General features: G+C 48.2%; 8 protein-coding genes and 1 non-coding gene across 9 annotated transcripts; 4 read left to right on the forward strand and 5 right to left on the reverse strand.

Annotated features, from left to right (window-relative positions):
- Window positions 1-719: 719 nt before the first annotated feature.
- BDW43DRAFT_309342 (uncharacterized protein) lies at window positions 720-1,220 on the reverse strand (the record flags this gene model as incomplete). Its single annotated transcript, XM_032046687.1, has 1 exon — window positions 720-1,220. The coding sequence occupies one exon, from the start codon at window positions 1,218-1,220 to the stop codon at window positions 720-722; it is 501 nt and encodes a 166-aa protein (XP_031902312.1).
- Window positions 1,221-2,391: 1,171 nt separating this feature from the next.
- BDW43DRAFT_298977 (DUF726 domain protein) lies at window positions 2,392-5,343 on the reverse strand (the record flags this gene model as incomplete). Its single annotated transcript, XM_032044650.1, has 4 exons — window positions 2,392-4,507; window positions 4,633-4,660; window positions 4,770-5,248; window positions 5,279-5,343. The coding sequence occupies 4 exons, from the start codon at window positions 5,341-5,343 to the stop codon at window positions 2,392-2,394; spliced, it is 2,688 nt and encodes an 895-aa protein (XP_031902313.1).
- A 218-nt stretch (window positions 5,344-5,561) lies between these two features.
- Window positions 5,562-7,090, forward strand: sec17 (alpha-soluble NSF attachment protein SEC17). The gene is made up of 5 exons (XM_032041329.1): window positions 5,562-5,744; window positions 5,809-5,932; window positions 6,003-6,309; window positions 6,368-6,542; window positions 6,594-7,090. Exons 1-5 carry the CDS (start codon window positions 5,712-5,714, stop codon window positions 6,831-6,833), a joined length of 879 nt encoding a protein of 292 aa, XP_031902314.1. The 5' UTR covers window positions 5,562-5,711; the 3' UTR covers window positions 6,834-7,090.
- BDW43DRAFT_270300 (small subunit rRNA maturation protein TSR1) lies at window positions 7,091-9,948 on the reverse strand. The gene is made up of 3 exons (XM_032041330.1): window positions 9,696-9,948; window positions 9,159-9,628; window positions 7,091-9,105 (listed from the first exon to the last, which is right to left on the reverse strand). Exons 1-3 carry the CDS (start codon window positions 9,784-9,786, stop codon window positions 7,288-7,290), a joined length of 2,379 nt encoding a protein of 792 aa, XP_031902315.1. The 5' UTR covers window positions 9,787-9,948; the 3' UTR covers window positions 7,091-7,287.
- Window positions 9,949-10,059: 111 nt separating this feature from the next.
- Window positions 10,060-12,103, forward strand: BDW43DRAFT_33634 (WDR46/Utp7 family protein). The gene is made up of 2 exons (XM_032049932.1): window positions 10,060-10,824; window positions 10,884-12,103. Exons 1-2 carry the CDS (start codon window positions 10,189-10,191, stop codon window positions 11,847-11,849), a joined length of 1,602 nt encoding a protein of 533 aa, XP_031902316.1. The 5' UTR covers window positions 10,060-10,188; the 3' UTR covers window positions 11,850-12,103.
- Window positions 11,995-13,545, reverse strand: BDW43DRAFT_33603 (urease accessory protein UreG). The gene is made up of 3 exons (XM_032049931.1): window positions 12,945-13,545; window positions 12,770-12,868; window positions 11,995-12,684 (listed from the first exon to the last, which is right to left on the reverse strand). Exons 1-3 carry the CDS (start codon window positions 13,115-13,117, stop codon window positions 12,141-12,143), a joined length of 816 nt encoding a protein of 271 aa, XP_031902317.1. The 5' UTR covers window positions 13,118-13,545; the 3' UTR covers window positions 11,995-12,140.
- A 719-nt stretch (window positions 13,546-14,264) lies between these two features.
- Window positions 14,265-16,901, reverse strand: BDW43DRAFT_298982 (LIM domain-binding protein; the record flags this gene model as incomplete). The annotated part of the gene is made up of 5 exons (XM_032044651.1): window positions 14,265-14,798; window positions 14,854-15,123; window positions 15,182-15,469; window positions 15,530-16,467; window positions 16,595-16,901. 5 exons carry the CDS (start codon window positions 16,899-16,901, stop codon window positions 14,265-14,267), a joined length of 2,337 nt encoding a protein of 778 aa, XP_031902318.1.
- A 2,992-nt stretch (window positions 16,902-19,893) lies between these two features.
- BDW43DRAFT_t80 lies at window positions 19,894-19,982 on the forward strand. Its single transcript has one exon. It is a non-coding gene; the product is annotated as a tRNA-Asp (tRNA).
- Window positions 19,983-20,735: 753 nt separating this feature from the next.
- On the forward strand, window positions 20,736-24,991 carry BDW43DRAFT_298983 (uncharacterized protein; the record flags this gene model as incomplete). Its single annotated transcript, XM_032044652.1, has 16 exons — window positions 20,736-20,837; window positions 21,509-21,531; window positions 21,580-22,107; window positions 22,233-22,425; window positions 22,541-22,634; window positions 22,697-22,905; window positions 22,982-23,042; window positions 23,217-23,280; window positions 23,335-23,470; window positions 23,644-23,817; window positions 23,854-24,021; window positions 24,061-24,125; window positions 24,204-24,315; window positions 24,351-24,512; window positions 24,542-24,882; window positions 24,955-24,991. The coding sequence occupies 16 exons, from the start codon at window positions 20,736-20,738 to the stop codon at window positions 24,989-24,991; spliced, it is 2,469 nt and encodes an 822-aa protein (XP_031902319.1).
- Window positions 24,992-25,053: the final 62 nt, after the last annotated feature.

The raw sequence follows: 25,053 nt of genomic DNA on the forward strand, positions 1-25,053 counted from the left end.
GAGTATTTCTACACAATGTTAATTACCTAATATAACCCAGAATACCCTTTTGCTATTCTCATCCTTATACCTCGACCCCTGTAGCAGTTTGTCAAGCTTGTTGACTTTATTATGCCTTTGTTGTATAAATATATTTTATACAACGCATAGTAAGATCTTAGGAATACCTGGAATAGCTAAACATAATATACTCAAAGGTAAATCCTGAGATAGACGATGGCTTAGGCTAAAGATTATATACACAGATGCAGTTGATGATCCATGCCTCAGCATGGATATCAAAGGCATACTCATGGACAATAAGTACAAAATAAGAGAACATGTGATGACTGCTCATTCATAGATAGCTATTCCACGGTAGATAACTAGATATGGTAGCATTTCCAACTGAATTCAACTATGGGAGGAGAAACACTATCATACAAGGATTGTGTTGTGGGAAGTAGGCCTGCCCAACCACGTGACATACAGGTCATCACAGAACATTCGACCGAGGCTGAATTCCTGCATATCCAACTTAATGCTGTAAATCAACCAAACAAGGACCTGCCTTGGGCCTCGAATGATAGCAGCATGAGACTGAGCCCATGTAAAGAAAATTCTGCAGTTTACACCCAAGGGAAAGAAAGGAAAGGCAAAATTCCACTATCACAATCTTGGCCTAAAATATCAGAGCAACCAGTAGCACTAGATCAAGAAGATAGCATCCTATCAGAAGCTTACTCAAAGTCACCACCCAGTGCTTCGAGTGTTTCTTGAGTCTCATCAGCCTCGACCGAAGGTGCTCTCGAATCTAGCAGATGTCCTGTGAATTCTTGTTGCTCTTCCTCATAAAAAGTAAATTTAGCGGCCGATTTCTCCTTGGGTGTTTCCCCTGCATAAAGACTGTTGAGATGTGCCAGCATGACTTCTTTTGCATCTGTATCTGCCTCGTCCTTTGCCTTTTCATCAGTCGCGAGCTTTATTGAGCTGTAATATCCCATCTCTCTGCAGTAGACGTATGGGCTCGAGATGCAGTGGGCTACTCGAATCACTTTCAGGTTTCCATCCCTGATTGCTAACATAGCCTTGGCCGCGAACTTCTCGAGTGTCTGAGGATCTTTCTCATCTAACTTGAATTTTGACTCCTGCTTTCTGATTCTTTCGAGTACTGTGCTGACGGAAAATGCAGTATAGTACATTTCGTAATCGGGCCCCCTTCGAAACGACGATGGTGGCATCTTGAATAGAGTTCTTTGCGACAGACTGCTCAGGGAAAGTTCGTTAAGAGGCTAGATGCAGAGAAGGAGGGGTGATAGAGAGGGCTATACGTAGGAATATCTAATATTCGAATTGCTAGTTCTGATCATAGCCTTTCCGAGGACTACTCGAGTAGATACCTCTTGAGGGTGTCGTTTGAGCCGAGTCTTCCTTGTAACCATTTCTAACCAAAGCATCACAAACAATCAATGACTCGAGATAATCACGTCCAGGTTCCTTTTGGATGCCTGAAACGGCTCTACCGGTTCCCAAAGGAAGCCTGGGCAAAGGGTAAGAGGTATATCTTTCAATATATTCAATGATCTATTAATATCTGAGCGGTCTCTTCTTCTTCTAAAGACGATAGGGAAAATCTCTTGATCGTTGGATCTTCAAGCGATTGCTCCGTCCCGGTTTGAGAGACTTATACTCAGTATGAAACCCACAATAGTTTGAGAGTTTCCATTGACATCTTCATGGTCTGGGCTGTACTACAGTCGTATATGACTGACTTCGAGAATTCATTTATGAAGGCTGCATAATGAATTTTGACACCTTGAACAGGTACGACATCTTACAGAAACATACAATGCAAGTATGTATCGAGTATAATAACCAGAATCATAATGAAGATTAGTACTTAGAGGGCAACTTAGATATCCTACTAGTCGTGCTGGGTACTTGATATGGTGTACAAAGGGTGCTAGAGTACTCTCTTCTACGTCAATGGTCGAAGGACTAAAGCAACTTGCATAACTGAAAAGTCATAAGGTTTAATGTCCATCAACTATGTCCTTCTACCCCTACTTCTTGGCCATTCCTAGAATGAACAATGCCGTATGTTAGAATCTCTTAATATTCATTATCTTTGCGGCCAGAAAGCGTGTTACACAGTGAGCTTGTAACCTTGGCTGAGAAAGGCTGAATGGGATGAACTGGACCGTTCTTTATCTCTGGGAAGGAATAATAAGACTCTTTGTGCGGATAAAACACACAGTGGCATATGACGCAGAGAAAGCACCCATACCTGTCTGTTTAGCTGGGCAGGTTACACACTGGGAATCTCTGATTAACTGCAGTGAAGCCCGCTTTGGTGAATCGCTTCATTCAACTGCAACACAAAAAAGCACTGTTCGTTGAAAATCCCAGCTCTTATGCTTTCCTTCCTTCTGTTTCATGGCTTGAAGAAGAACCCTGCTCATTATGCCGCAAAGGCAAACGCTCATGAGTCCTTTCTTTGACCTGTCTCTCCAGGCGATCCTCCTCGTCTTGCAACTCACCGCTCTCCAATTTCTGGTGCGCCGAATCGCTACCTTGAATACCCGCCCGGCGCTCATTTCGGATTCGTTCCTGTTCTTGTCTCTGATCCTTGGCTGCCAGCGCAGCCTCCTCCCGTTCCACTTCACGGACATCAATACTCTCCAATCCGATCTTATTGAGAATGTGTCCAACCAGGAATTGATACCGGAGATGACCGCTGATGATGTCGCTCACGTCCAAATTCTCAACACCAACTACGTCCTGCACGGGCTGAAGTCCTGCAACGCCAAGTTGAAGACTGCTGGTACGATACAACAGAGCGAGCACAGCATCGTTTTCCGAGTATACATTGATCAGCCGTCCAGTTACTACACTCCGCATACGTCGCCAATGTTGGGTATTAGAAGGAGTTGATGAACCCATCAAGATTGCAGATTCCACGAGACCGTATGCACCGCGCTTCGCCAAACTCTGAAGGCAGGAGAAAATCACCCGCGATCCTAAGGAGTACCCCACAAGGGTAACCGATCTCTCGCCCTGAACTTTGTTGATTAAAGCATCCGCGAGAACCTCTCCAGCCTTGTCAGCCCGAACCTTCGCGACGCTAAAAGGGTTATCGGCTACACGGGCGACCTTGAGCAGGCCTAGAGGCAGAACTACGGCACTTAAAAGCGATGCAAAGAAGGTTTTCTTCAGAACTTGTTCGCCTGCGGCCCATGCAGCGCTTGTTACCAGGAGGTCCATTGCATTGCCGAGATTCATCAACGGCTCTGTTTCCCAACGGAGACCAAAGACCTCGGAATCCGCACCAATGACACGCCATGGGACGACAAAATTGTCCTCTTCTGTAACCCAGCCTGTGATGCCAATGGTAACTCGTAGTCGGTGGTCTTGCTTAGCAGCCTCCTTTTCATCCTGGGTTCGCTGCTGAGAACCACGGACGGGCAAGAATGCAAAATCCTCAACTTCCCGTGCGTACTTATCCACCATACGCCCAGTCATCCGACCTCCGTAAGCGCCGAACAAGCCACCAACGATGACTCCACTGCCCGCAAGAGCCCCTAGATACCCTGCAGCTGCTGTAGCACCCAGCCCAATTCCTCCCAGAACAGTTCCGAGCCCAGCTGCAACCAGTGGTGCGGCAAGTCCACCCGTAATTCCAATCAACGCCGCCCCGGCGACAGAAGCGATGCCAACCTTCCATTTTCTCGAGGAGTCGCTCTTCTTGCCATGGTTCTGCGCTTCTGCATTCTTCGATAGCTCGATAGCAGTGTCAAGCAATACACGGGCGACTTTGACCTCATCACCATTGAGAATTTTTACGTCTAAGTGCAAGCTAGAGGCGACATACAGCATCAATACCCGTGAGCGAGCATTGTAATGCTCTAAGCTGAGCAGCAAAAGAAGCAGTGAATGGAGAATCAAGAGCCTTTTGGCTTCCGGAAGTTGAACGAGAGGAGTTTTCACGGGTTGATAAATCTCGCGTAGCTTTTCTAACGAGCCCTGGTCTTCAGGCACTACAGGACCTTGCTGCTGGGAAGCCTGTGAGCCTGAATTATCTTGTTGCTCGTCATCATCATTTTTGTTGACGGCTTCCCCAATCCGAAGGATGACCGTATCTCTCCAGTCGTCAAAGCTGGTAAGCGCAGTAGCCTCAGCTTTCAGATCCTGCGCAGTAGGCTTATAGTCGGATCTATCGGTTGAGTGGGTCAGGGTTCCTGGCTGTTGATGTGATATCGAAGCCGAGGCATCACTTTCCTTGTGGTCAAGGGAGGTTTCATGATTGTGTGACAGTGAACCGTGAAAGTTTTGCTCAATTGTAACTCTCATGTGCTCTAAAATAGCGGCGACGAGCATTGTCAGGTCTGCACGTTGTGAACGGCTCAGTATAGTAGTTAGGTCTTGATTGCCGTCATTTTTCGGAGGAGCCGCAGGGGCGGCCGACCCAAATTTGCTGGCATGTTTCTCTTTCAGATTCTTCCACATGGATGCGGGAAGGACAATGAAACTACTAGAGGTATTATTATAGCTAGAAGATGCTGGACAAACCCGCCACAGACAGATTGGTGATAGGTCGTTCACGTTGGCAAAGAATGAAACGTTGACGCCTTCAGAAGCATGAGGTCACTGGACTGCTGACTCAGCCGCCGAGAAGTACTGCCTTAGAATGTTGCAGTCAATAGATACCTTCTCTCAACAGCATTTCCGGCGCTGATACGCAGTAAAGAGGACGCCTCTTATCTTTTACCTAAAGGGGGTTGTTTAGTTACCCGTGTCCACGACAAAGAATTTACCCTTCGTCTTGGAAGCATAACCAAGAGCGTTCCCGTCCCAAGCATCTCCGTCCGGGCAGTCATTCCTCTCGCTTTCAACGCGTTGGATTCTCTTGTTGCGCCCAACTACTCGTTCTTTAGATAGAGCCTCTTTCAATTGACCCAGTCCAACTGTGTTCTCCTTCAATGCCTCGGGGCTTTCATCCCGGATACTCTGCAGGGGCACGACGCCCGTGGTGTCGGCGCGCTGGATCTCCCTAACGAAATGGATTTGAGATTCAAGAGTCTCGAGCATCTTCGTTTCCTCCTCTTTGCTAGATGGCTGAGGAAGGGCTGACAAGCGGAGTAGGTGGTGGAGTTGCGCCGGTGTGACCGATTGCGACGATTGTTTCGCACTCTGGTCGGGAAGGAGAGAACGAACGGACCAGGATGGCTTCGCAAGCAGTGCATCGACGTCTACCTCCTCGGATCTGGAGCTATAATATCGAGGCTCTCTTAAATTGTACAGTCGCGAAGTCAGAGGGCTGATCCGCCTGGACAATTGAGAAGCCGTAGAGCGTAGATGAAGCATTGTGTCTCGATGAACTATGTAAAATGATATCTGAAGCCAATAGAGTGTCTAATTGCCGAAATTGCTACTTTGCTAAGACAAAATGGAGAGGAATTAAGGCAGTCGAGATTGGGGTAGAAAGTTCTAAAAACTAAATACGAAGCGCAGATCACGTTCATCCTTAAAAATGAAGGGAAGCTCCATCCACCGCCTACGTGAGCGGGCGGCAGATCATTTAATCTCAACTGACCGATTCCCCCCTCATACCAGCCTAACTATATAATTCCATCTATCAACGTCACAGCCCCCGCCTGACAAGCTTTGCCCCTAAAGTGACCTCCAGTGCATTCCTATTACTTTGTTGTTGGGGCCGACGCAGCTTATCCAATATGGCTCAAGACCCTCGCGTTTTGCTCCAAAAAGTAGGTTCAAATATCACTACCTACCCCAGAATGACGATCACTGATCACCCATGGTCGAATACAGGCCGACAAGGCGCTCCAGAGTGCAAGCGGTGGATTCAACTTCTTCGGCGGACGGACAGAGAAATATGAAAATGCAGCAGACCTCTACACCCAGGCCGGAAACGCGTACCGAGTGCAGAAGCAGAGTATGTCTCTCCCCCGCACCTCGCTGCTATGATGTGCATTGTTGTTAACCTCTTTCGTCGGGGATTTTAGACAAGGAAGCTGGTCTAGCATTCGAAAAGGCTGCCTCTATTCAAACACAGAACCTGAACGAGCCCGATGACGCTGCCAACTCGCTGCAAGAGGCGTTCAAAGTGTACCGCAAGTCGGACCCTGAAGATGCCGCCCGTGTGCTTTCGAGTGCTATCCAACACTACGTATTAAAGGGAAACTTCCGCCGTGCTGCCACGCAACAGCAATATTTGGCTGAAGTATTTGAGGTGGAACTGGGTGATCAGAAGAAGGCTCTGGAAGCCTACGAGAAAGCTGCCGAGTGGTTCGACAGTGATAATGCCGAAGCGTACGCCGCTATCGCCCACTTATTAAAGCGCTGAATGCTAAATCTTCTTGTCGATTAGACTTGCAAACAAGCACTACCTCAAAGCTGCTGATTTGGCCGCTCTGGAAGGCGACTACTACAAAGCTATCGAACACTACGAGAGAATTGGCCGCTCATCCATCTCTAATAACCTGATGAAGTGGTCCGTCAAGGATTACTTCCTCAAGGCCGGTATCTGCCATCTGGCTACTAATGCACGTGCCCCATCATTCATCCGACGCCCTACATGTACTTACTATGTTTAGGATCTGGTTGCCACCAACCGCGCCCTCGAAAACTACCGTGATATTGACACCACGTTCGCTTCGACAAGAGAGCACCAGCTACTTATTGACCTGGTTCAGACTATTGAACAGGGTGACCAGGAGGCCTTTGCTGACAAGCTCTTCCAGTTCGACCAGCTGAGCAAGTTGGACAAGTGGAAGACGACTCTACTACTGCGGATCAAGAACAACATCGAGGAGCAGGCGGAGGATTTCTCTTAGATAGTCATATCCAATTTTCCCATTTCTATTTATCATTCTTGCTCTTATTACATAAACATCAGGAAGTAGCCCCGCTTGCAACTTGCTTGGATGTTACATGTTATTATTATGGTCCTTATTCAGAGTTATTCGGTGCGTGACACGTCTTGATCTTTGGGCTTGCTCATAATATACATATTCAGCTGTTTCGGAAAGGGTGTTTATATGACTTAATAATTGATTCAATTACCCATACCAAAAGACAGAAAAAGAAAGATCGTAACTCATTACAGCCTGACCTGATCTACTTATTGAAATCTATATATAATCCTAATGCTTTTAATACCCCTGAAAGTCTCACTTTCAAGAGCAAGGTTCGTCAATTCATGCAACCGACTTTGTGGTATCATATCATCTTTCATCTTCGAACCGCCCCTATCAATTCCAGTCCCCTAGCGGCAAAAACACAAGACCTTCAAGCAAGAACTTCTTCCAAAGCCCGGGCCTTCCGGGGGAAGACTCGCTTGTACAAGCTGATGCCAATGGAATCTTGAGGGTTGATCTTGGCATCGAAGGTGGCCTTGAAGTAACCGTGGGTACCCAGACTCTCCTTGATGAAACCGCTGCGGCCCCTCCTGGTCCACAGCTGGAGCGCCTTGAACCACTGAATGTCCTCCGCGTTGAAGAACATGTACCGTACTGTGACCACCCTCTTGTGGATCTTGTAAGGGTGACCTGTGAGAATTGCGCGCTTGGCAACAACGCGGGACCGATCGGGGGCCACGACTGTGCCGGTTGCGATCAGATCCAGCTGCTCGACGTCTGGTTGGTTGTCGCCATCAAGGACCTCGGGGTCCTGAACGGACTTGTTCTTGAAAACAAGAACAGGGACTGCCCCCCAGGTAAGAGGGCCGATCCAGGTTGCGATGGCACTGCGGCCGGGGTGGAGGTAACGGTCAAACTTGTGCACGTTGTTTGGTGTGTTGCCGTTTGAGGAGAAGATAGGGTTGACGACGAGACGGCGGGGTCCGCACTGAACAATGAGTTCTTCCTTGGACTTCAATGGCTCCTCAATGCTCGAGTTCAGAGTCATGTTCACATTGACGACGGTGTGCTTGTGTTCGTGGCGGAGCAAAGAGAACAAGGACAGAGGCTGTGGCTTGTTGCGAAGAGAGGCTGATACCGCGCGAAGATGAACGTCCACACGGATACCAGGGTTGACACCACCGATAAGAGCTTCTCTGACAGTCCTGTTCTTGGAGCCCTTGTAATCAATGATCTGAAGCAGTCGGCGCCAGTCTTCGGGCTCGTGAGGGCGGTCTTCCTTTGTCTCCCAAGGACTAGTCTTGAAGTTCTTCAGGCCTCTGAAGCGTGCCAAGCGCTCTCGAGCGAGAACGTTAGGGTGAAGTTCGATTTCGTCGGGGAATTCCAGATCTTCCTTGGCTTCCTTCTTGCGGCTCGCTCTGTATTCCTCGAGCTCTCTGGCCTCGTCTTCGGGCGATGGGTCAACGAACATCTCTGACTGAGGGTACTCGGTAGCTCCGGCTTCGGTCATTGCATCGTGGTTATCTGGAAAGACACCGTCTTCAGGCGCTCCTGTCGTGTCCATCTCCATCTCCTCATCCTCTCCATCGGTAATATCAGATCCGGAATCAGAAAGGTCGTCCAAGAACCATGCGGATTGATAATCTGATGTCCCCCTCGGTAGCCGCTTGGGTTTGGCAGGAATATGGGAGTTGTCATCTGAGAAATAATGATGTTCATCGAGCAGGACACCCTTCCGTTCCTCATCTGGAATTAAAATGTCATCCTCCATTTCAATCTCCTCCGGCGCGACAGTAGCCAAATCATCAAGGTCCGCAGTGGGTGCATCCAAAACTTGGGAAGATTCGTTGTCGTCGACATTCATGGCATCGTCACGTTTGGCCCGTGCTGTTGGCAGTGGTGCTGCTGTGATAGAGTCGATCTGGAAATCACCCCAGCCGGGAATATGGACTAAACGGTCCGCCTTCAGGCCCCTTCCGCGCACAGTACCAGTCAGGACAACATCGTCCACCACATCTGAGTTGGTCTCGGGCCAGGCGACATTTTCGATGAGCATCCAACTTCGCTCATCGCGCCAGCGGATACCCTTGGGTGTAGCAGTACAAAGTGAACGGATGGCGTTAGAGCATTCTTGTCTGGAATCCACAGATAGGACCTTCTCCACTGCGGGGAAGAAGTGGTTGATGAACGACTTCAGGGAAGAGGCGACCTGTGGGCGTTTCTTTGCAGGGTTGATCTTATCAAGGCCCTGGGTTTAATTAGCATCGTGATGCACGCCGAGGGACAGATGACTCCCCATACCTGAACAACCGCAAGAACATTGGAAATACCCTGGCTCTCAATCGACCGCAGGATGAGTTCACCCTGCTCCTGCACCTCGACTTCCGACGAAAGCGCCACGATCACGAAGTCCGCCATACGGCACACATCCAAAGCATTCATCAAGTCATACTTCGCGGGGATATATTGCAAGCTCTGTCGGAAGCGATCTATGCGCACGCGGGGGATGGTGTCAGGGATAATCTCGCTGGAAACGTCCACACTTTCGTTCAGAGAGCGTATGATAGCGGTAACATCGACATCAACCGACAGTGGCACAACGGCGACATGGCGGGGGGCGCCGGTCTGACCAGCGAAGATGCTGGTTTGTTGAGCCTTCTCCTGGTGCTTAACCTGCTGCTTTTGGCGGGCTTGATTCCTCCGATCGAGCTTCGACATGAGTTGTTGATGAGGGGTCTTTCGCGTGCCCCGCTCGCCTCGTTCAACTTTGCCTACATGGTATTAGCAATGAATCCGTGGAGTACAGAGAATCCATTGAGTAGATTGGGTCCATCATACCCTTTGCCTTCTCCTTCAGCGCACCCTTAGACGCATGCTTGGTCTTGAATGGCTTGTGGGAAGTTTTGGTGGTGGAACGGTGAGAATGCATCGTTTGGGTGGGCGCCGGATTGGCACCGCTGGACCCTTTGAAACGGAATGGGAGGGAGTCCAGTGTGAAATTATTTACACAGAATGTAAAGGAGACAGAAAAAAAAATCAGATAAAGCCCGGTATATTATCAACAGCCCAGCAGGTCCCCGTGGGCATCAAGATCGCCTGGCGGTCAGTTTGCAGAAAAAAAAATATCCGCTGTGGTGAACAAGCGAAAGGGAAAAAAAAAGGCTTGGCATGAATTTTCCTGCCAAAGACCCGTAAAACCACCGGAACGTTACTCCAACTCCTTTCCTCACACTCTTACCCTGTGATTTAATAAAACTGTTTTCTTTAGTTTATGATATCTCCTTAATCCTTCTACGTCTGGCCCCCATTTTATACCTTAATATCTCCACAGATGACGGACAACCCACCAACGAAGGCCGTCGCGCCGGCCAAAAAAAACCGCAAAGAGAATAAAACACTCGTGGAAGCGCAGCAGAAATATGGACGGGGAAGGGCGATTGCGACGCACACTGTGAAGGACAAGAAACTGCGCAGCGACCTTAAAGCTGTCGAAAAGAAGTACAAGGAAGCAGCACTCAAGGCAAAGGATGCGGAGATTCTCTTGGAGCACGACGCCGGATTTCTTGAAGCCGAAACAGAGCTGGAGCGGACATACAAGGTCCGACAGGATGAGATTAAAGAAAACGTTGGCATTGAGACAGCCAAGAAGGGCTTCGAGTTGCGACTGAACGACTTCGGGCCCTACCGGGCAGACTATACGAGAAATGGACGTGATCTACTGCTGGCCGGCCGCAAGGGTCATGTTGCGACAATGGACTGGCGTGCAGGAAAACTAGGATGCGAGCTTAATCTGGGAGAAACTGTTCGGGACGCTCGGTGGTTGCACAATAACCAATTCTTTGCTGTGGCCCAGAAGAAATACGTCTACATCTACGATCATGCTGGAACGGAAATCCATTGTCTCAGCAAGCATCTTGAACCGCTCTTCCTCGAATTTCTTCCATACCACTTCCTTCTCGCTAGCGCTGTGAGTATCAACCCTAATGGAGTCAGACGGAGCATATCTAACAAGTCTGTTTATATTAGCAAATGAGCGGCTACCTCAAGTACACCGATACTTCTACCGGACAAATGGTCGCCGAATTGCCTACCCGTATGGGCGCTCCCACATCACTCTGCCAGAACCCGTGGAACGCTATCCTTCATGTCGGCCACCAGAACGGAAATGTCACTTTATGGTCCCCTAATTCCCAGACGGCGCTGGTGAAGGCCCTCGTTCACCGGGGCCCTGTTCGTTCAATGGCCGTGGACAGACAAGGTCGCTATATGGTTTCTACAGGCCAGGATTTGAAGATGAACGTGTGGGATATCCGTATGTTCCGTGAAGTGCATTCATACTCGTGCTACCAGCCGGGATCCTCGGTTGCGATCAGTGACCGCGGCCTCACAGCGGTTGGCTGGGGCACCCAAGTCAGCGTCTGGCGCGGTCTCTTCGATGCAGCAGTCGCCGACCAAGGCAAAGTCAAGAGCCCATACATGGCCTGGGGTGGAGACGGCCAACGTATCGAGAACATGCGCTGGTGCCCCTTCGAGGATGTCTTGGGTGTCACCCACGACCAGGGCTTTGCCAGTGTCATTGTCCCAGGCGCCGGTGAACCCAACTTCGACGCGCTGGAGGCTAACCCGTACGAGAACACAACACAGCGCCAGGAGGCCGAGGTGCAAAGTCTGCTGAACAAGCTGCAACCCGACATGATCTCCCTCGACCCCACCTTCATCGGAAAACTGGACACCATCCGCGACCAGAAGAACCGCGAAGAGCGCGATCTCGACCGCAGACCCGAAGACACGATGGAGAAGCTCAAGAACCGTGGTCGTGGCCGCAACAGTGCACTGCGCAAGTATCTGCGGAAGAAGGGCCGCAGGAACGTCGTCGACGACAAGATGGTCAAGGCCGAGATGCTGCGCAAAGAGCACCAGGCTCGTGCAAGGGACAAGCTCCGTTCCGAGCGGGAGGAATTGGGACCTGCGCTGGCCCGATTCGCCAAGTAGGTCTCTCGGCGAATTCTTGGATATTTGCTTTTTTGCTTCTTTCCTTCAGGGAGCTTTTCATATACCCGATGCTCTCGTAAGAGCGACAGCTCTTATTGGTTTTGTTCACGACGAATTACTCTGCATTTGTGAGGCGTTGGTCAAGGGTGCGGATATGGGATTTCAAAAGTTTTTCTTTGTCAAACTCGCGCCTTTTATACGTAGTGGATAGACAGATCATCAATTGTACATTTACAAACACGTTCATATATAAAATCATAGATCATGCCATATGTACCTCAAAGGATCTCTCTACTGATCATCCACACTTCCCGAACCCCTAGTCGCCCCATTCTTCCACCTCTCCAAACTAACCTCATAAGCACCACTTCCCTTCCAGGCACTAATAATCAAGTTAATAATATGCTGCATACCCTTCCCATTCTTCACCTCCGCAAAGACAGTCGGACCCCCCTCCCTCATCTTCGCCGCATCCCTCTCCATAACCCCTAAATCTGCGCCAACAATATGCGCCAAATCACACTTATTCACAACCAACAGATCCGACCCAGTAATCCCCGGCCCTCCCTTCCTGGGCACCTTATCCCCACCCGCAACATCAATAACATAGATAATAAAATCCGCCAGTTCACGCGAGTAATTCGCCGCGAGGTTATCACCCCCGGACTCAATAAGAAGGAGATCCGTCTGGAACTGTTTCTGGAGATTCTGCAGCGCAAGCAGATTCGCGCTGATGTCTTCACGGACGGCGGCGTGCGGACAACCACCTGTTTCGATGGCGCGGATGCGACTGGGCGAGAGGGCTTTGTGGCGGTTGAGGAACTCGGCGTCTTCGCTGGAACGTTTCGTTTTATCTTATTAGCTTTTTTTCCGGTCATGTACAATTTTACCTGGGAGGAAGTATGGTGTTTGGTAGTTACCGGGTAAAGATGTCATTGGTTACTGCTGCAATGTTATATTCGTCTCGGAGGGCGAGACATAATGCGAGCATGAGAGCTGTTTTGCCGGATCCGACAGGTCTGTTGATGTCATCCATGGCGCTGGTGAGTATTTCCCTTTTTTTGACGACGTTTTCTTTACGGGGTGAGGACGTACCCGCCAATTCCGATGGTGAAGGCGCGGTCTTTCCAATCACGGCCTTCGATCAGAGGCATTTCTCGGTTGATATAGGAACCCGGTCCGTCGAGGATCTCATGCGAGTGACCGTGGCCACCAAAGTCATCGTGAGAGTGGTTGATGCCGAGATCGTGAGAGTGAGAATGCGACATTTTGGTTGGGGGGCTGAGTTGGAGAAGTTGATATGGTACTAGTAGTTGTAAAGCGGTGGATTGGGAGTGGAGGTGTAGCAATAACAAAGTTATAGTCGAGAAGGAGGGGCAACTCCTTCGTTTTTAATTCAAAATTGATTTATTGATTTAAGGTTGACGGCCATTTCATGAACGGCATTCGTTCGCCGAGCCAGCGGAGAATGCCGATAAGTGGTAACGTTACTTCAATACATTTATTAACACTGCACTCTTCTAAGCGAGGTAGCTTTCCGATTGGACCGATGCTGACATGAACCGATATGTCATGGGATTTGATAAGGTAGGATCTCAGACAAATAAAGGGCTCCGCAATCGATAATCCCCAATGTCGATCCGCCGAAGATCCTCCGTCTATGGACTAGGATCAAGAAATTATATTGTCTCGAGTTCAATCAGTATTCTAACGTTTATGAAATCCCAAAGCACCAATAGAAAATGAAAGCAATAAATCAATCAATAAAGGCATGACTACATTATCTCTTCAGGTACATTCCCAAACGGTGCGGTATGCGAAAGTCAACGTACAGCACGACTAACAATAGCAGCAAGAATTATTTCCAGAAAACAGAAACCCAACGCCAGACACATCAATCGCCAATCGAAGGACATGGATATCAATAGAGCGGCCCGAATGGTAGAAAAAAGACCGGTAATGCTATTGGGAATCGAGCTCAACGTCTCAAAACATCACCTCCGTATGGTACAGAGGTAGACGAAAAGCCACGAGACATGGACTCCAAGTAAACAAACCACAGGCAATAAGCGAGGCAGAGTAGAGCAGCGATGATTCGGGGCAAGCGGCGTGCATCTCGAAGAGGCTAATGCCGAGCGTACGCCGGATAGAGCGTGCACCTCTCAAGGAGAACAGCCAATAAGGGTCCGTTGAGAAGGCAATAAATCATCGTACCGTACCCATCACGCTGCACCAACAACGATTGCAATGACAAAGACAGTTCGATATGTTCAATGGATAGAGGGCCCCAGATAAAACGAAGAGAAGATAAGCATCGCAAAGGTATCCAAAAACGGTACGCCGGTTCCCCGCCTCTTGAGAGAAATGAAATGTCATGGAAAAATGCAAATAAGCCCATTGTGAAAACTCCTCTAATTAAGCGGTGCCTTTCTGTCTTTTACCACCCACTCGAGGACTAGCTTTTACTGTCTTTGGTCCCGGGACAGCAGTGCCATTGACCTCCGGAGCACCGCCAGCGTCATCGTTTTCCATCTTAACCGTACTTGCCCGGCGTCGCTTGTGGCTCACATTCGGGCTAGCACTGGCACTACCCTGGCCGACATTAGGCTGCCCTTGCCCTTGTGGCACCATACCTGGGGGTCCAGCAAGGTGGCTTTGAGCCGGACTTGGATGAGCTGACCCACTAAGATGAGGGGATCCCTGGGCGCCCGGCAGGCCCAGATGAGCCATCCCAGGGGAAGCAAACTGGTTGGGTCCGTTGAGATTGGGGCCTCGTGGAGTTTGGCCGGGCTGCATAGCTGGATTCATCGGGGCCTGCATATATCCGGGGTTGGGGTTTTGCATTTGCAGAGTGTTGACAAGGTTGCGCAGCGCTTCAGGTGCCGAGAGGTGAGGATTTTGCTGAGAAAATTGGAACAACATCTGCATCTGGGATATTGTTTCGGCGACCTAGAGCACAAATACGATCAGATCGAGCTTCAAAATAGCTATAGTAAGCGCTTACCTCCAAAAAGCTCATGACGGCGGTGGGGACGCCATTGGTGGTCACCATTGACTCAGGTAACGTGAAGGCAGGCTGCAGCTGGGCCTGTTTCTGCTGAGCCCGTTTGCCCATATTCTTGGAAACTTTCGGGCTTTGCTTTTGGTCGAGAGCCTCTAATGCTTGCAGCTGGCTCCGGGGAAGGTATTCAGTATAATTTAAGACATCGATATCAAGCATTTCGATTTTATTGTTCATATCGAAGTGCGCCCTCAATTTCCCATTGGTAAAAATCTACATCTAGGTTAGCAACCCAGCAATTTGAAGATCGCCATTTGGACGAAAAACATACCTGAGTATCGTTTACAAACCAATAAATGAACGAAGTTTTGCCACTTTCCACAATATGGCCCCCATTTGGCGAGTCCCTCTCCCGTGCATTTTCAACAACCATTTGGATGTGACGGATTCCGCTCGTGAATTGTGTCAGGTAGTAGCGTGCTAATGCAGGAGTTGCAATCTCGAACTGCTTAGAGCCGGTTTGTGGGTTCCATACTCCTTGTCGCAAAACACCAGCGGGTGAATAGAACTTATCCACAAAGGACTGCCAATATAGCAAGTCGTGCGCCTCGCCCTTGCTCTGTGGATAGTTAGCATTCGATCTTTGGAACGGCGGTCCAAAGTTGCAAATGGCACATACCGTGAAGTTACTAAGATGCTCCGCGAATGTATTGAGACACATGACCGCCGCACCCTTTAAACTCATTCGCTGCTGCATCATCATGGCATTCTGCTGCTGTTGAGTCTTCATTTGGACCTCCTGGGCTGTCATTGGCGGAGCCTGCTGCTGCTGCTGACCTTGTTGCTGCTGCTGCTGCTGCTGCTGCTGGCCCTGTTGCTGGATCTGCTGTGGGCCCTGCTGTGGGCCTTGTTGGCCCTGTTGCGGTTGCGGTTGCGGTTGTGGCTGTGACTGCGACTGGGGTTGCTGTGGTTGCTGTTGCTGCGGCTGCAGCTGCGGCTGCAGCTGACCTTGTTGGCCCGGTTGGTGGGACTGCGGTAATTGTTGCGGGGGTGGATTCGGTGTTGGCTGCGGCTGAGGAACGGCTGATTGCTGCGGCGGCTGGGATGTGGGTAGCTGTTGGTGAGGCGTTGGCTGCGGGGTGGCACTCCCCTGATGCGGTGGCGGCATCGGCTGTGGTTGAGGGGTGACACTTTGGGCATCATGGACATTCTGAGGTTGAGGAGCTGGGCGCTGCTGTGGTGTCTGCTGGCCTGGCTGCGGCGTAGCTTGTTGCGCTTGCTGAGCCTGGTGTGCTTGCTGAGCTTGCTGTGCCTGTTGGGCCTGCTGAGCCTGCTGAGCCTGCTGGGCTTGCATAGCTAGAAAATGCTGCTGTTGCATCTGTGGCTGTCCATGAGGCATTTGTTGAAGTTGCATTTGGGAGATCACCGGACGCATTCCAGGGTTCTGCATGGCTGCTAATTGGGCCGCATTCAATCCTTGCGTTCCATTTGGCATTGACACAGGAATCCCTCCATGCTGTTGCTGTTGCTGTTGTTGCTGCTGAAACATCATCCGTTGTCTTAAAAGTTGCTGCTGCTGTTGTTGATGTAAGAGCTGCTGAGGGTTATTGGCAGCAACTACAGAGTAGAGTGAAGAATGATCAGCGATCGAGTCGTCATAGGACAATTTAGTAGAATCTTGTCCGGGAATCCGGGGGTTCAAGTTCAAGACTGAAGATGAAACAAAAAGAAAATTTCAACATACAGTTTTGCGCAAAGTGCGGTTGCTGGAACAGGTGCGCTTGTGCTGGACCCAAATGTGAAAGAGCATGGGCCTGTACAGGACCGCCAGGTGCCGTTGTTCCAGCACCTGGTGGCATTCCACCCATCATTGGTCCACCTTGAGTGACCTGAGGCCCTCCCGGAGCTGATACTCCGGGATGTACTTGTTGTACCATTCCAGCACCCGGGTGAGCATTTGGATGTTGGCCAGGGGCCAATGGATGACCTGGGGGGATACCAGGATGCTGCGGGATCCCTTGATGGGCAGGAAATGGCTGCGCCATCATCATCGCTGTGCAACGAAGTCGCCGATAACGGGACTCCTCGGATTCGGTGGAAAGGGGAGAGCGAGAGACGGTCAAGAGAGAGGAAGGATGACAAAGAGCGCTCTAGGAAGGCTAGAGATTTGGGGAGAAGGATTATTTAGCCCGAAAGAGGGGAGTTTAAAACAAAAATATTAAAGATTGTCAAGAGTATCGCCAGCTGGTGATGAAGGCAAGCGTCGGACTCGAAGCAGAGCGCGCTTGACGTGGAGGCACAACAGGCCGCTTTTAGCGTCGGAGCGGAGGCCAAGACGCAGCTGACGGGCGACTGAGCCTGCGTCTCTGGTGTCGTCCAGAACCACACGAGCGCAGGAGCATAGATCGCACCCGGCCTAATCAACTCTACCCGCCAGATTGTTTGGCCCCTAAAAAAAAAAAATAGCCCAAATGTTAGGGTTTTTTCTTTCTTTTTTGGGGGGCGGTCGGGAGAGGGTGTGTTGGGGGGGGAGTACGGGTGTGGCGAGGGAAGAACACGGGTAAGAAGATAGATAAGTGGAAGTGGGAATGGGTTTAGGAGGCCGGAGGTGTGGAGGGGCTAGTAAAAGGGCCAACGAAAAGGGCAGAACGGCACCTGTCGCGATCGCCAGTTCAATCCCTCAACCAGGAAACGGATTACAGTGGGAAACGCAAACAACACCACATACACTCCAAATTATCAGGAAAAAGGCCCGAAATGCGGTGGGGTAAGGCGAGGGCTAAACAAAAAGACGACAGAGAAGAAGTGAAGAGGAAAAGGGTCAGAAGCCCATGGCGAGATCTGCTGGTCCTGAGGCTTTTCTTCGATTCTCAATCCAATCGCCCAGCGCGAATCATGCGAGACGCTAGGCCGCATCAGGTATGGCTCACGTGAGCGATCCGCTCCGGGAAAACTTTTTGCCTTGTCTGGTTTTCTATTTCTTTGAGACTTTTTTCTTCCTCGCAATTTTTTCCCTTCACCTTTTCTTCAACTTCTTGAATCAAAATCTCACAAGGTTTAAAGCGAGTTACTGATCGCCCGCATGCTTTGTTCGATAATGTCTGAGCACATGCAATGATCGCACTGTCATATTGAACGCAGCCAATAGGCAGTCTTTGGACTCCCATTTACGGCAGTCAATCATACCACAACTGGACTAATAAGAACAAAGATCAGGTCATATCGGCTGATCCATGTATCATTAAAGGTCAGTTTTACTCCTTTGCTCCTACCCCTTCCTTTCTTCGAAGATGACAACACAACTCTTTCTTCTTTACTTTTCTCGAATCGCCCCTGAAGAGACATTCGGACCTTCCTTTCCCGGTTGGTCTGCTACTTGCCAGTATATTTTGTCTGAGATTTTTCTTACACTGCACATCGATTCATGGATTTGGTGTGGATCATTGGCTAACAGTGTTCGTACAGAATATAGATTCACCTTTTACATAAAGACAAACGTTCTGAAATAGCAGATTTGAACAATGAAATTTTTTCTATCTTTTCTACAAATTTTCCCGTTACTGGATGGCTGTCCATCTAGAACCTAAAATTATATTATACCCACCTTGGAATTCTTGCTATAGTCGAGATTATACTTGGCGTACCAGTTTTTTTCTGTTTTTCTCTTTCCCTGTTTCAGTTCTTTTGCCCCCACGCCTACGAGAAGAAGTCTTCTTGGGGCTAGAACTCCCCAACGCTCTCGGACATAGGAAACCCACAGAAGTGTGTAACCGGAGCTTGAAATTGGAGGCCGAAACAAAGAAAATGGCCAAGACTTCAAACCTTGGGGCACCGACAAGAGCAAGAATTATGAGGTACATACCGAAGAAAGAAGCATTATCATAGGCGCCTTCGGATCTTTACTCGAGACAGTGTAGGTGAGGTCTAATGGGAGTCACTAGGATGCTGCTTCATTCCACTCCAAAGTCAATATCGCCTTCCAGACCTCTTTGAACTATGGTACAGCTCAGTTGTCTTGGCTGGATTTGATATAGACGTACAGAATGTAAGTTTGCGGCTCGAAAAGTTAAGCAGATAGCGCCTACAAGATAGATGTGAAGTTTTACAATGTAGGCTATATTAGTGCCAATTGGTTATGTTCCCCTCGCAGTATCTTGCCTCAGGGGTCAAATAGAATAGACAAGAATAACCAATTAGGTAAACGCATCTTAGGCCTGGCACCCGGCACCCTAATCTTGCGACATGTAGAAGAAATTGAATACTACACTGCGTTACATGAGTCTCGGGGCAATCATACGTGAAAGTGGTAGTAAATGATACTGTAAAAAGGCCAAAGTGAAGGGCATTTTCTTGATTCACCTTTGATATCCGATACAGGAAAACAAAAAGCTACCAAAGTTGAAGCGTAGTTGGGGAGTTTAGAATGTGTTCGCTAAATATAGACCAGCCTAGCGGTTTCTTGCAATTGCTGTGTTCCTACAGCGTCGGCCACGTTTCAGTCAGATAGGTTGCTAGATTTAGGCGGTGCTGCTAAACGCCTTTCAATTCAAGAGGAAAGCACTTCACTCATTATGTTGTTTCACCCCACAGCAGTATCTATGCCGCTCTTCGTGTAAAATTCCTAAGGCTATCACCTACCTGTTAAGACAAGATGTAGAAGCTTTTTAAAAACATGGACTTTACAAAGATAACACAATATACAGCAAAAGCCATGTTGATTGCATGTCGAAGTACCATACCATAGCTAACTTTGGGCGAGCTTTTCCATATCGTATTTAGGGGTCTGCATCGGAGAGGGCATTCACATTCTCCGTAGATCAAGAGAAGCAGTCCAAATCCTAATGGGCAAGCTCGAAGTGCTCGTCATTGTATGAGTTACACTCAGGGGAGGACACACCTAGAAGAGGATAATATAATCCATTAGAAGGGTGGACGCAAGGATCAAGGAGTTTCAAATGATGACAGAAATCAATAAAGTCGGAAGATCGGTGATCTATAATTTTTGGTTTATAAAACCAAACCCTGTGTATTTTTCAATACAAGTCCTCGATGGTCTAACGGTCATGATTTCCGCTTGTCATCCCTGAAAGGAACAAGCGCGGGAGACCTGGGTTCGACTCCCAGTCGGGGAGGCTTCCTTTTTGATGTTTTTGCTCAGCATAGTTCCTGTTACAGCTGTCGGGCTTTTTATACCTAGCTTGAGCAACAATTATATTGATTTCGGTGTTGAGGAAGCAAAGCGGACTTTGGAACTTGTTTAGAGCTCAACCCGCAAACCCTAACTCTAAAAAACAGCTAGGCATCACTTAACCGTCATGATTTGTCGGGAAAAGCGGATATTTGACACTGACTTGGTGATGGCACGTGTAGTAATATGACTTTAACAATTGACTGCAAGTATGACTCCATAATACTTAAGGTTTTTCTGGGACCTGATCATGCAATATTCCGTAGCAAACAAAGATATACGTTGAACATGCTCGCCTATCTATAAGTATCTAGTATATAGACCATAGAATGAACCGGTATACAAAGCTTAGTTATCGTTAGTATAATATCACACTATGCAGAGAGTAATTAACAGACACTTGCCTTACTCTTACCCGCTGCAGATGTTCTGCTGCTAACGTAAATACTTATGGTATCCTTTAGTTTATACAAGTGAGCAAAAGGTGGGTAGAAGTGACAGCTTATATAGTTTGTCTTACCCCTCAAATTCCACTGAGTACCACAAACAATGTAAAGATGTTTTTAAAAAGGCTGAGCTGATATCGATCAGAAAAATTGATTTATTGCCTATTTTCATGCAACCATCAAGAGTCAAACTAGCTTCACCTCGAGAAGCCCGGTCTGTGCTAAAATGGTTGTCTATCAACCGATAGGCCATGGACATCTTGATTCTTCAGGGAAGTATATGGTTCCTTGTTTCCAATAGAATAGTATCAAGCATTTGTACTAAACTGAGCCCCGCTGATGCTAGTAGGTTGGTAGATGCGTTCCCTGAAATATCTAAACTATCTTGGCGGCTCCTTGGCAATGCGAGCACCTATGTCTGATCTGATGTGCCTAAATATATATGCGTATATCCTTGGAGAGGTAAAAGAGCGAGTTTTCTCCTCATGAAGTTGTAGGGCTCCCAGCATCAAAGACGTATTCATCCCAATACCTGTTTTAATGGCTGATGCCTTTTATACGCAGTGTGTACAATGATCGCAGATGTCGAATCCCTGCAGCTCGGGAGATAAAAGTGTGATCCGTCACAAATCTACATATTGAATAGTGTTTCTCAAATAAATAACTGGTAGCACCTAACGGCCCTGTGGTGATGCCATACGATGTCTGTCGGTTAATTCTAAAGTTGATAAACGAGCGGCGGAGCCCCCAATCTTGCTACGAACAACATCTCTCCTCTACTATGCTGGACAGGATAGTACTTCCCAACTTATGAGCCATGGAGGGACCAGGAGCTTCCAAATTTGTCCTCGAAGATAAGGCTGGAAGACTGAGATGATTGACATTCCAGTGGATATTCTCATTGCTATCAGTAAGACAATATATACAGGTCCCATATCTACCATGCGCTATTAGCGTTCTCTGGTTATGCCAACCACCCTGCTGCAGATTGGATATCAAAGACTATTAACTAAATCAGACACAGATATGTCCAATCCTAACAGGGCTGTTGAACAGCATCGAGAGCGCTATGCTATACGCAAATATAATCTAGAGTGAGCCGCTAGCTATAATCATGGCGCTAGTTATACTCTTCTATAACCTCACATGGAGTTCCCTAAGTGACCTTATGTTGCTTTTGGCTGTGGCCAAAGGCCTTGATCTCACAATGGGCTGGCTGATGTCAGGACGTATAGCCATTAACGCGCAAGTTGATCATCGAACTACTTGGCTTCATGAGATGCTGCACAACTTCAGATTTGTTAATTTACATGTTTGGGAGCCCTATTTTCTAGGACAAATTTCTCATGCAAGAGCAACTGAAGTTCGTCTGCAAGCTACCCCTACCCTACTTAGTATTAGAAGCACAATCATGTCCCTCTCTGTGGACTTGCCATCAATTGTAGCTATGTTTTGTTGTCTTATAACATTCATGACACTAGAGCACCGACTGACGCTAGCGGAGGATTTTTCATCCCTAGCACTTTTTAGTTGCTTGCGCAAACCTTTACAAATCCTACCAGTGGTGTTACAGCTCGTTAATGCTTGGGTCTCTATACAGCGTATCGAGGACTTCCTTCAGGCGTAAGATCAGGAAGAGACAGTATCTTGGAATCTAGGAGAGACAACAGCAGTGAAAGTGGTTGATGGATATTTTGCCTGGGAGCCCGTGCAGCCACCATGGTCTAACTCGGAAGATGACTCTGCAGCCTTGAAAAACGATTATTTACTTATATTGAGCTAGACTCTTTAGATATGCAAAATTCGTCCCTGCCTTTGCAAGACATTGATTTCTTCATCAATTCTGGAGAGCTTGTTACAATAATAAGGCCAGTGGGATCAGGAAAAAGCGCACTACTTTCTACCCTAGCCAGCCAAATGGTTCAACTTCAAGACAGTACAGTACAACTCTCAGTGCCTCTCCAGTATTATGTCCACAAGTTCCATGGATTATAATTGGTACTATACAAGATAGTAATTTATTGGGTGGTCTATGCAACACCCATGGTATGATCAGGCCTTGGAGGCCTGTGCTTTATTGTCTGATCTTGAGCTGTGGGCAGACAGAGATCGGACACTAATTGGTGAGCAGGGCGCCACACTCTCTGGAGGTCAAAAACAGCGGATCAGCCAGGCGCGCACGCACCATAATTATGCTTTAACGCGGACCCAGTACTCTTATATGATCCTTTATTATCGGTTGACACGGGTGTCGGCCACCACATCTTCACCAGAGCCATTTGCGGCCTATTACGTAGGAAGAACCGCATCCTTGTAACTCATCAGCGAAACGTCCTTCCACAGTGTACTCGCATTTTATGTTTGGAACAAGGATATCTCAAGGAGATAGACACAGCCTCTAATCTTTCATTGCAGGACGGCGTCAACACTCACATGGACCTAAATCTTCGAGAGACTAGGAGAGGGAAAGCAGGGCTTACTCTCGTGGAATGTTAAGGGCTTGCACAATAGCGATGTAGTACCTGACGCTGATGAGGGCCAAAGCAGCGAGAATTCCGGTTAAGTTTGTGTCATCAGTTGAATTAGACTCGCTAACCATGTTTAATATTCAGTGAAATCTCTGACCCTTGATGTTCAAACATCGGGCAGTATACTATGGTCGATTTACGGGGCATAATTTTCTGCATCTGGTTCCATTTTTGGGTGGTTGTTCGTAATTTGTCTTCTAATAGTGTCCCAGGTTGGACGGATTCTAAATGGCGCCTGGCTGACTTGGTGGGTGGATGATACCTTTCGGTGAAGCTCAGCTCCATATATTGCAGGGTATGTGATGCTAGCTGTAATGTAAAGCATCTTGATATGGGTATATCTGGCTCGCTCTTTAATCCTTGGGCCTGAAGCTAGTGATAGCGTGTACAGGGCAGCGCTGAAACGGGTTCTCTCTGCTCCCATTTTATTTCTCAGTCACACCAATTGGGCGACTTATGTATCTATTCTCCAATGACGTCAATCAGCTTGATAACGGCGTCAACGATATTATACGATCCGTTTTCTTCCTTATCAGTACAGCCTTGACTATATTTCTCTTGATTAGCGCAAATTTTCCTATTGTAAGGAAAGGTGGTTTGGAGTTGCTTGCGCCCCGCTGACTCTATTCAGATTGTTGCGGTGCTATCGTTCCTTGGTTGGGCAATATACTATACGGGGAAGTACTACCAGGCTTCACGGCGAGAGCTGAAGCGAGACGAGACAGTATCACGGACCGTAGCTGCATCAAGAGCAGTGGAATATATTACTGGGTGTCTTACCATTCGCAGATTTGGCGCTCAAAGCGTATTTTCACGCCGTCTACGCTAGTCCATGAACGAGGCAAACAATCACTCATTTTTGATATCTGCGAGTCAACAATGGTTAAACCCTCGCTTGGATACTGTGGGGAATGTTCTTGATCTTATTGTTGGTATACTAACCGTGATCTTCAGTGACACCGTATCAGCTAGTATGGCTGGATTAATCATAACATATGCTCTTGCTATTGTATAAATCATCCCAGCCATAGTACCACAAACAGCGGAGGTAGAAAGCTCCCTTATAACAGTTGAAAGAATGGTCTCCTACAGCAGAGATATTGCGTCTGAAAAGTCAGCAACAGCCGAGCTACCGCCACCTTGACACAAGGGCGAAGAAATCCTTATAAAGGACGTCAACTTCCACCACAGCCAGGATCTTCCTTGGGTGCTCCAGAACTTGACACTGTCAATCTCAGCTGAGGAGAAGATTCGTATCATCGGCCGGACAGGAGCTGGGACGTCTCCAATAATCTCCCTTCTAGTCCGACTGTCCCCTTTGAAAAGGGCCTTATTAAGATTGGCGACGTCGATATTAGCAGTTTAGATCTGGCTGCCCCACGGTCAAAGCTGGCTATCATACCCCAGGATCCAACCTTTTTCCAGGGTAGAGTTCGATCGAATCTTGACCCTCTCGGCGATTATTCAACGGAAGCTCTCAACAAGGCTTTGCAGAATCCCGTCTCTTTCCTTAGATTCAACTTGATCAGCAAGTCGTGGCTGGTGGGCAAAATTTCTCCCTCGGTGGGCGGGAGTTACTGGCTTTGGCGAGGGCACTGGTTCGAAACACCCGCATCTTGCTGTGTAATGAGGCCACATCTGCCATCGATCCAGAGACCGATGATGCTATTCAAGAGACTATCAGAGAAGCATTTCATGGCAGCACGGTGTTTTGTCTAGCGCATCAATGGAGGACTATCATTCATTTTGACCGCATTTGTCTGCTTGATCAAGGAAGGATTGTTGCTGTCGAGAAACCGGCCGTTTTATATGGGCAAGTTGCTGGATCCCAGCAACTCTGCGAGAAGAATGGGATCAAGCGTACAGACTTGTATCAAGACCAACGATTTGATGATGATTTGTTACTATTAAAGGAGAGGTATATATTATTTTCAGCCTACAGGATGCTTTGCGGACTATGCATGTATGTTGGGTTTTGATCAGACGAAAAGGGATTGTACTTTGCATGATTAAGCCTATGACTCATATCCATGTTCCCACT

This window comes from Aspergillus alliaceus (genome assembly GCF_009176365.1).
Source record: "Aspergillus alliaceus strain CBS 536.65 unplaced genomic scaffold BDW43scaffold_12, whole genome shotgun sequence".
In the NCBI taxonomy this organism is placed as follows: domain Eukaryota; kingdom Fungi; phylum Ascomycota; class Eurotiomycetes; order Eurotiales; family Aspergillaceae; genus Aspergillus; species Aspergillus alliaceus.

Bases quoted from the DNA above. Each gene is read 5' to 3' on its own strand.
- BDW43DRAFT_33634 (XM_032049932.1), top strand. From the start codon at position 10,189: ATGACGGACAACCCACCAACGAAGGCCGTCGCGCCGGCCAAAAAAAAC. The intron at 10,825-10,883 runs GTGAGTATCAAC...TGTTTATATTAG, and splicing joins ACTTCCTTCTCGCTAGCGCT to CAAATGAGCGGCTACCTCAA.
- BDW43DRAFT_270300 (XM_032041330.1), bottom strand. From the start codon at position 9,786: ATGCATTCTCACCGTTCCACCACCAAAACTTCCCACAAGCCATTCAAG. The intron at 9,629-9,695 runs GTATGATGGACC...AATACCATGTAG, and splicing joins GCTGAAGGAGAAGGCAAAGG to GCAAAGTTGAACGAGGCGAG. The intron at 9,106-9,158 runs GTATGGGGAGTC...AATTAAACCCAG, and splicing joins ATGTTCTTGCGGTTGTTCAG to GGCCTTGATAAGATCAACCC.
- BDW43DRAFT_33603 (XM_032049931.1), bottom strand. From the start codon at position 13,117: ATGTCGCATTCTCACTCTCACGATCTCGGCATCAACCACTCTCACGAT. The intron at 12,869-12,944 runs GTACGTCCTCAC...TGACATCAACAG, and splicing joins TTCACCATCGGAATTGGCGG to ACCTGTCGGATCCGGCAAAA. The intron at 12,685-12,769 runs GTAACTACCAAA...GAAACGTTCCAG, and splicing joins ACCAATGACATCTTTACCCG to CGAAGACGCCGAGTTCCTCA.
- sec17 (XM_032041329.1), top strand. From the start codon at position 5,712: ATGGCTCAAGACCCTCGCGTTTTGCTCCAAAAA. The intron at 5,745-5,808 runs GTAGGTTCAAAT...GGTCGAATACAG, and splicing joins CTCGCGTTTTGCTCCAAAAA to GCCGACAAGGCGCTCCAGAG. The intron at 5,933-6,002 runs GTATGTCTCTCC...CGGGGATTTTAG, and splicing joins GTACCGAGTGCAGAAGCAGA to ACAAGGAAGCTGGTCTAGCA.